We start from the raw sequence: 9,912 nt of genomic DNA, 5'->3' as shown, positions 1-9,912 counted from the left end.
GGGAAGGGTGAGTTGTCAGGGAATCCAGTCTACCCATTTCAGAAGTGGACATAACAATGTTTTCCACCTCCATATACCAGAGATGCAAAAGCCATGTAGGCAGAAGTTCTGATGTCTTCTGCCAAAACCGGATTCTCATATCCTGAGTGCTGCTCTATCAATTGTGCTGACAAACAACACTCTTAACCTGGGGGTCCTGGTTCTGAGGGACTAATAAGGCTTTTGTTGCCATCTTGAAGAACAGAAGTTAAACAGATGTTTAAGAGATTTTTCAGAGAGACTGGTTGGCAATGGGAGCATCAAATACAAGTCATCAGCAGGCTAAAGAAAAGATCAAGAGAGAGGGAACAATGTGGTTGAATGGTATCCTTGCATTGAGTATCCTGTAAAAGATACCTTAAAATTTTCTGAAGTATAGTTTTGGATATACAGAAAAACTGAATATATAGTATGGCTATATGGTTCCCATATATCACATGCTAAGTTTCCTCTATTATTAATATCTTAAATTACTATACATTTGTTACAATTAAAGGACTAATAGTGATATATCACTATTAAATAAAACCCATACTTCATTCAGATTTCCTCGGTTTTCACCTAATATCTTTTTTCTATGCCAGGATCCTGACTAGGATATCACATTGCATCTAGTTTTCAATCTAGTTTTCATCTATCCTTAGGTTCCTCTTGACCATGGCAGTTTCTCAGACTTTCCTTATATTTGAAGACTATGACAGTTTTGAGGAGTTAACTGGTCAGGTATTTTATAGGATGTTCCACTGTTAGAATTGGTCTGATGCTACTGGGAAGAAGACCAACAGAGGTAAAGAGTCATTTTTATCACATCATGTCAAGGATACATACTATCAAACTGACATGATTGTTATTGACCTGGGTCACTGACAGTGTTTGTCAGTTTCTTCACTATAATGCTTTCCCTTCCTTTAGGATGGAATATCTACATAAATTATGTGGAATTCTTCTGTAACAGATTTGTCTCTTTTCCCTAATTTACTAATTGATTTAGTCATTTATTTACATCAGTATGTATACCTAGATAGATATCTTACACTTTGGATTATAATCTAATTCTATTCTATATATTTTGTTACCAAATTGTTCAGCTTTGTCCACTGGAAGATCTTTCCATTGATTTCTTTGTTTATTTGACATACTTCATTAATGTGAATATATTTATATTTATTTTCTTTGAAGGCCCATACTAAAGAGTTCTAAAAACTAAAGGAAGGGATGAATTTGGGAGATCCTGCTTGCATACAAGCATCTTCTTTTTCCTTTCTGAGAGTGCAATAAAAGCTCCAAAAGTCCAGAACCTTGTCCTATCTATTCATAAAACAGTACCTGGGACATAGTAGCTACTCAATAATTGTTGAATGAATAGATGAAAGAATGATGACAGGTCTTGGACAGAAACAGGAGAAATGATGTGAGCAATTGTACTATAAGGTCTAGGTGATACCAAATTAGATTATATCTAATGAGGAGGGGAGAATGTGGTTTCATTAGAATTGTTGGATAAAATGGAGCACAATGAGCAAATAATTTATAAATATTAAAAGCATCCACAATCACATATTACTGAACTACATGAGACATCTTATAAAAAGTGTTCTTATCAAAGAGTTCAGGTAATGCAGTTTCTATAATTCCGTTTCTACAATTGAGAACTAGTGTAGCAATGATAAACCGGTATCTACTGTCAAGAATGGTTTTAATGTTTCTATTGTCAAAAATATTTGCACTTGGAGAATTATAGAATCATGATTAATATGTATAAACAAAACATAAGCAGTGTAAAACAATTGGAGGAATAATGACAAAATATGTGGAATTAATAATTCCTAGAGGGGTTTATAGGAATAGAAAATCATTTTGGGCAAAGAGGATGGGGGGGAAATGGAGGGTAGATTTGAGCTTGGCTCTGAAAATGGCAATTGTTTGAGTAGGGGATAAATAGAGTTTGAATAGGAGAGAATGAAGGGTATTTCAAGTGAGTGACTAATGTGAAAAGCTTAGTTTTTGGATTAAGTTTAATGTCAAGGAATTGCAGAAACTGTTTGGATTAAAGAGGTTGAACACAGATTTTGGAAACTCTTGACTGCTAACAGGATGAATTTCAAAGTTAAAAATGAGAAGTTTCTGGAAGACGTTAAGCAGTTAGTACACTAAAGTAGTGTTTAGGGTAATATAAATTGTGATATTTTGCTTTAGTTAACAATAAGGTGAAGAGATTAGAAATAGAATATTATTAGGTGATTCTCAAAATAATTCTGATTTAAAGATAAGATTTTAGATTAGAGCTAAGACAGGAATATGAGATGCAAGCACTAACTTTTTGATGAAAGAAATTCATAATACTTAGTGACTGAAATATGAGATATAGGAAGAAGAGCAAGTAAAGTGGGATGGGGTAAAAATGTGCCCATTCGATGTGAAATTCCTCCAACTTGCACATAAAATTAAATTCCACAACATCCTGAATATTTTCATTTGTCCAAACTGGGCAACGTGAAAAGCCCTGATCAATTTCAATAATATTAGAGTCATGTTTATGAGCTGGAGTCCAAGAGTGACCTCAGGTATTTGATGCAGTAATTCCAGCTCAAACACCTGACACAATGCCACCTTTTTGCATTCCCTCTTTCTGAGTAGGTGAACAAGAGAAGAATATCTCATTATGTAAAACAGATAAGGATTATTTTTCATCAACCTACTAAATTTCCATTAATGGTCCTATTGCGATGCACTTGGTTCATGAAGTGGGCAGGGTATTATTTGAATCTTTACAATATTTTTAACTTTCTCCATGATCATCCAATACAATGAGATTCATGGGTAAACACTTTTTGTTAAGGATTTAGAACTCAGCTAGAGTAATCAACCCAATTACTAAGTAAATACACCAAATAATGCATGCTTAAATTACTAAAAGAAAAGCTGGAGAATGTTTGGAGTTTTGTTGGTATTTATGCGAAGCAACCAAATGCCCCTGAAATGTCATTCTTGAATTATCATTTTTTTGATGTTTCAAACCAACCTCCTAATCTTTAACATTCTTCTGTTTTTAACTGAGATAAAATCGGTTATAATATTATAAGCATTTAAGTTTACAATATTATAATTCAATATCTGTATATAGTAAAAAGTGATCACCACCTAAAGTCTAGTTACCATCCACCACTATATACTTACTCCCTCCACCCATTTTGCCCAGCCCCCACACTAACATTGTTCTTAAATCAAGGTCTGGATATTGGGAAACTTATCAAACCAAGATTTAGGTATCCTTCTTCTAAATTCTGGCTTGTTCCCTTAGAGTCCATATCTAAATACCTTCAAAGACAATCCCAACGGAAGACATGCAGTACTTGGAATTATCGCTCTTTCTTTTAGGTTTTCATAATATTTCAGGATGCAGTGTACTTGCATAACTTCCAGAAAGCCAATTGAAACATTTTTGTGTGTTGATAAATTGGTTTAAAAGAAAGCATGTAGTTATCTTCACTGATTTTGAAGCTGTCCCATTAACACCTTCTACTCATTCTTGAAAAGAGGACATAGTATAATAAGGAAGACCTCTGGAGCATATACTTGATCAATTCTGAAGATTTTTCTAAGAATCTTAATATCCTCTTAAACAATTAGGGGTTAAGTATTGAAGTATTCCCAACAAACGAAATATAGTCTCTGGGCACATATACTCCAAAGCATGAGAAGTCTATGTAGCCTTAGATGGAACTTCATTTATTTGCATTTCCTTCCTATGACATTGAGCACTGTGTGGACTCAGGTCTCTGGAACATGCATTTATTGAAGAAACCATTCTAAAAATAAAACTGAAAGGAGACAGAAATATCTTGATTTTGGCTTTTGAATTGTAAAGGGAAAATGTTTTTAAGGGAAGATTATGTTGAAAAATCTGCAGAATAGGAAGAAACCATTTATTTGGCAAAGTCATGAATATTGCTCATGGATTATTCATATTTAAATTTACTTAAGCTTAGTAAAAAAAAAAACATGAATAGTCTCTTACTTCTTTATGAGAAATCCAATCCATTTTGCTGTGTCTTTGAAGGCATCTTTCACTTGTTTGTTTCGAAGTGTATAAATGAATGGATTAAGCAAAGTGGCAACGGACGTAGTGAGCACAGACACCACTTTATTAATAGCTACTCCTTCCTTTGCTGAGGGCTTGATGTAGATGAAGATGCAGCTGCCATAACTGAAGGAAACCACAACCATGTGGGAGGAGCAGGTGGAAAAGGCCTTCTTCCTTTGCTGGGCAGAAGGGAATCTGAGAATGGTCTTGATGATGTAAGTGTAGGAGAGGACGACACACACCAAGGTCACAGTGAGCGTCAGCGCAGCAAAACTCAAGGCAATTCGCTCTATTAACGCTGTGTCTGAGCAGGTTATCTTTAAAATAGGAGCTGTGTCACAGCCGAAATGATCAATCACATTCGAGTCACAGAATTCCAGCTGGAGGCCCAAGCCAAGGGCTGGGAGGATGATTAATAGGCCTGCAATCCAACAGCAGAGAACAAGTGTAGTGCAGACTCTGCTGTTCATGATGGTCATGTAATGCAGAGGCTTACAGATTGCCACATAGCGGTCATAGGACATGGCGGCAAGGAGAAAAAATTCTGTTGCTACAAGGAGGACAACAAAAAATATCTGGGTGGCACAAGCATTATAAGTAACTGTATTATCTCCAGATATCATAGCATAAAGGAATCTGGGGATACAGACAGTGGTGAATGAAACTTCTAAGAAAGAGAAATTTCGGAGAAAAAAATACATGGGAGTTTTAAGATGGGAATCCCACAGTGTGAGGGTGATAATGGTGAGGTTCCCAGCCACACTCAATAGGTAGGTGATAAACAAAAATACAAAGAGCAAGACTTGTAGTTTTGGGTCATCTGTCAATCCCAGCAGGATGAATGTGGTTATTGCTGTGTGATTCCTTATCACTGCCTTGTGCCAAGTCAAGAGCGATTCCACCTGAAGAGAGAAGTGCCGCAAGAAGCTGGCCCTGGAACCTGGATGCAAACACCCAGCAAGCTGCTCACACGCACTTCCTTCTTTTCCTTATTGGCCAGTTGTTAATAGCAGTGCCTCTGACATCTTACCAGGAAGCAGCTACAGGAAATATCTAAGACTGATCTTATGCTTATAATTCTCTGATTAGAAAGAGCATTTACAAAAATGTCAAAAGCCAAACAAAACATAAATCATATGTGTAATTTGCAGTTTCTCAAGATTATTGTCTTGTGGTACAGATCTTCTTGTCCTTAGCCTGGAGGAAATTAGGTCATGTTTGAAGTTTTCTTCTTCCAACCTCATCTTTCTTTGCTTTTGCACACCAGACTGAAATGCTCCATTTTCAAAATCAGGAAGGATCTCTTAAGTAGCATTATTGTGTGTTTTACAATAATTTATAGAGCAATTTTAGGACCACAGCAAAATTGAGCATAAGGTACAGAGATTTCCCATATCCCTCCTGTCCACAGATGTGCAGCCTACCCCTGTTGTCAGCACTCTCATCAAACTAGTACATGTGCTAAAATTGATGGACCCACATGGAGACATCAAAGCCCATAGTTTGCATATGCTTCACTCTTGGTGCTGTTCTATGGGCTTGGAAGAATGTGCATCAGTATTTTACCCTGATCATGTTAGGCTGTTAAGCTGAGTTTTGACAGCAGCACATTCATTTAAAAGTGTTAGTTCTGCTCTTTGTACTCCAAGTTATTTCTAAATAGGTAGTCAAATATTTAAAATACAAATACGTACATTTTTTTTTCACATGTATGTAGGCAAATGGAGTTATTTCTAAGCCAGTTTTGGGACTGCTTAGGCAGAAAGTTTCCTGAATTGGTATAAAGAAAAGTTTTCTGGAACTGGGATATCAGCCAGGTTGAGTCCTGGTGTGGGGCTTTGGGGTGTGGGCAGGTCCCAGAGGGAAGGATCTGTGGTGTTTGCTTTCTTAAACCCCTGATCAACCCTGCGCTCTTTGCAGTACAACACTCAGAATCTGTCCCAGAATATATTTCAGTGACCTCTCCTTTGAACAATTTCTGCTGTTCCTACCCTCAAAACCTGTCTTCCACCATTTTACCAACCAGCTCCCTAACCCTGTTACTTATGTTCTTTGACTTTTAGAAAATGCATCTTGCCGAACAACATCCAGAAATAAGTGTACACATATGAAGCAATCTTAGTAAATACATTTTAAAGTACCCTAACTTCCTCATTGAATTTCCAAACTGACATTCCCAGAAGTTTAAAGACTCCCTCAGGAATTTCATTTGATGGGTGATCAGGAAATTACCCTCACCTTCATGCCCAAACTTACCCTCATGGCTAAAAAATTCATATTTTAAGGAGCTGCTCTCAGGTATCCATTCTGTAAAAGAAGATCTGGTTAATGCATTCTCACTGGTGTTATCTGTAGTTAATAATAAATATATCAGCCTATAGTATATTTTTGCATTTTATTAGGGGAATAATTGATAATTGAGAAAATTTAGGCATAACTTCAGGATTTGCAGACAAACTGCACATTTTATATGATAAGAAGAACTAATTTCATAAGTGATCCAAAGATTACCCCAGTTGCACCCAATGTATGTTTTAGTAGAAAATCAAAACTACATTAGGTTACTCTTCTTTCCTATAGCTCAAGTAAGCAATCTACATTTATTCATTTAAATAATATTTAACAAGTATCTTATATTTAAAGAACATAATATCAGAGACTGGAGACCTGACAGTTAACAAATTTCTCCTTAAAGAGCTTTCAGGCTACCAGCGGGAGAAAGTGCGTCAGGCTAATGCATACTCTGTGACATGGTAACACAAGACAACAATGGAAACGCAACTTTGGATTGGGGACATTAACAACTCTGTTCCCTTGCAATAGCTCTTAGTTACATTGGTAGCTGTTCATATTTTTCTATGTTCGTTCTGTTTCTCTCGGTTCTTTTGTTTCTACTAAAGTTGTCAGAGTCATTGTCAGCATAAGCTGACTGAGCAAGGGCATGGCTCAGGGTTCACAGGCATGAATCTGGAACAGAATAACTCCTTCCTGAGCTTACAGGAGAGATGGTCACTGCAGAGATAGCACCTTGCCATGTACTCGCCAGGAGAAGTATCTGGTGGGCCAAACTAAATGACAGGTCAGGTTTGCTCTGCACTCCTAATTTTCCTCCCTGCTTCCATCCCTTCAAGTGCAGAAGAGTCTTCACCCTTGTCCTGGTTTCTGACATTGTCACTCCAGCTCTCCCTCTCCTACAAAGTTCTGGAATCTAAAATTATTCTCTGCTTTTCTTATCAAATCTTTAATTCTTCTCTATTGATAGTAAAGTGGTGGACTCAGTGACATTTTCATTTGAATAATCATTAATTTGATATTTAAAATGCCTAATGCTTCTTCTGAACCTTCAGAGTCAGTATTTTAATTCTTGAACCTTTATAAAAAATACAACTCCTAGTGATACAGTAAGCCCTGTGGGGCAGATCCTTTGGATATAAGACTGCTGCCTTCTAGCCTGTACACACAATCACACCAGCACTCTGCTATACTGGGAACATTTCCCTGGGAGGCTGAGAGTTATTCACTTATTTTGAATTTGGATCATTTAACGTTTGAAATACTTTCACTAAATAAATGAAAAAATTTACCACCTTCCTCCCAGAAATACTGTTTTCAGTTAATGTTCACAGGCAGGCCTTGTGGGCAGCCTATGCAAGACTGCCCACTCTCACTGTCACTGGGGGGATAGTAAGTCATCGAGATTCTATATTTTCCCTCATTGACTTCCTATTTAATGATTTAAAAATATTATGCACCCAGTGATACTACTTTTGTTTGGAAAGAAACCTCTCTTTTGGGATAGAGGCTGTCCATGGACTAGATAGTTGATATTCAAATACAGTAAATGCTGCCCCCTCCCCAAAGAGGCCAAACTGACCTCAATAACAGGTGGGGAATAAGGTGAGGTTCCCTGTAAGGTAATTTATAGTGTTGGTATAACTTGATATCCATGACTTTAGTGGATATTACTGGGTGGCAGTGCCTTTTCCAATACCTTTTATTTTTCTGCCTCTTAAGTACTTACAGTCCAACTCACAGCTGTGACTGTCCTTTCCAAAGGCAAAAGTGACCATGGCAGACATTTCCATTTCCATTTTCCTGCAGAATAACAACAGATCAGAAATGACTCTTGAATACTTTTCTACACTATCAGTTATAATGAACTGAATTACGGAAATAAAAGTGGCTGTATCACCCTCTGCCTATGTTTTGAGAATTTAGAAAAATGTGTTTTGACAATCTCATGCTCACTCACTTTCTGACAGTGTTTTACCCCAGGCCCTGGAGGGAACCACAATTTGAGGAGCATTAGGTTGGTGAGGAGCTTTTTGTGCCCTTCTCCCATTCTCACACCCTACCTGTCTCTAACTTGTCTCACCCACACACAAGTGCATGTGTGGGCACAGACACACACACACACTCACACACACATACACACACACACACTCACAGCAAGTCTGACAATTGACAGAGCTCTCCTGGATTTTCACAGCTCCTGATAGAATGAGCCCAGTCTCAGACCCCTCTTCCCTCACCAAGCCCGTCATGGCATTTGGCACTAGGTTTCCCAGGTACTCTGTTAATCCAAAGGTAGAAAAGGGATGTGCAGAGATAAGGAAGGTTTCTCTCTAGTTTTGTCAGAGGGTGCATCTGATCTTCCTGGGCAGGGAGGTAGGCTGCCCTGCAAATTGTACAAGAGTATCATGTCTTATATGTGCATATCTGCTACCAGGGCACAGGGAACATGTGAATGAACAACAAAATAGTCCTCAGTGACCCAGTTTCAAAAGTTACTAATGAATTGGTGGCAGTCTAATCAACAGTGTGAAAACACACATAGCAGTGGGGACAATGTCCTCAGAGATACTGAGGGTGGTCTGCTGTCATCTAAATTCTGTTTTAATGTCTTTAGGGAATCTTCATATTTCTCCTAGAATTAGACACTCTTTGACATCAATCTTAGGTAAAGTCAAAGAACAAAACTATCTTCATTTTGCAGATGAGGAAACTGAGGAGCAGAGAAATGATGGACAGAACACCCTGCCTGTGGTGGGGCAGTTTTTGAACAAAAGTTTATCTGAATACAAAGATCCCACTTCTCCCCGCATCCTAACCTAGCTGCTTGTCCCTATATTTGAGACACTCACCTGTATTTAAATTTCAAACAGTTCTAGTGCTACCTGGCCTTCACTTTAATCATTTTTCCTTCTACTTACAACTTTTCAGATAGGCAATGAAACTACCTACTTTCGGTATTTGGAGCAAAGGAGAGTTTTGCATCCCAAGCACTGGATAAACAATTACCTGGTGTCAGGACATGTTTCTGGTTTTCTTATGGCTTATTACTGCTCAGTGACCTTGAACAAGGTCTTTTTTCACTCTAATGTCAGTTCTGGACATTTGCTTACTTGCTGCTCATGCTGATCCTCATGTCAAATGAGGGAGCACATGTGTGTTCCTGCTGCCTCGACTGGAACAGGTTTCTTGCTGTCCCTTTACTCAGTCCACTCACTCCTCCTCTGCTGAGGTTTCTCACTCTGACTGACCAATTCACAAGTCACATACTGCTGTCATCCCACTGTTGGCAGAGTGATTGAAAATTTTCCCTGGCAGGGGGAGTGTGCTGGGAAGAAAGGAAATACGTCTCTATATTTGGAGTAAATTTCTGAAGAACATCCTGATGGGTTATGGTGTGGTTTGGAATTCCCTGTCTCACATTTTTATTCCCTTATCTGTAACAACTGAACCCCAATTTTATTCAGGGTACAAAGTGTCCAGATAAAATACTACCC

General features: G+C 38.0%; 1 protein-coding gene across 1 annotated transcript; it reads right to left on the bottom strand.

The window, feature by feature from the left end:
- Window positions 1-4,048: 4,048 nt before the first annotated feature.
- LOC130679308 (olfactory receptor 6C2-like) lies at window positions 4,049-8,667 on the bottom strand. The gene is made up of 2 exons (XM_057487918.1): window positions 8,571-8,667; window positions 4,049-5,063 (listed from the first exon to the last, which is right to left on the bottom strand). Exons 1-2 carry the CDS (start codon window positions 8,665-8,667, stop codon window positions 4,054-4,056), a joined length of 1,107 nt encoding a protein of 368 aa, XP_057343901.1. The 3' UTR covers window positions 4,049-4,053.
- Between the last annotated feature and the right edge of the window lie 1,245 nt (window positions 8,668-9,912).

Source organism: Manis pentadactyla, chromosome 10 (genome assembly GCF_030020395.1).
Source record: "Manis pentadactyla isolate mManPen7 chromosome 10, mManPen7.hap1, whole genome shotgun sequence".
NCBI lineage: Eukaryota > Metazoa > Chordata > Mammalia > Pholidota > Manidae > Manis > Manis pentadactyla.
Note: the sequence above shows the minus strand (reverse complement) of the source record. Positions and strands in the feature narration are given on the sequence as shown.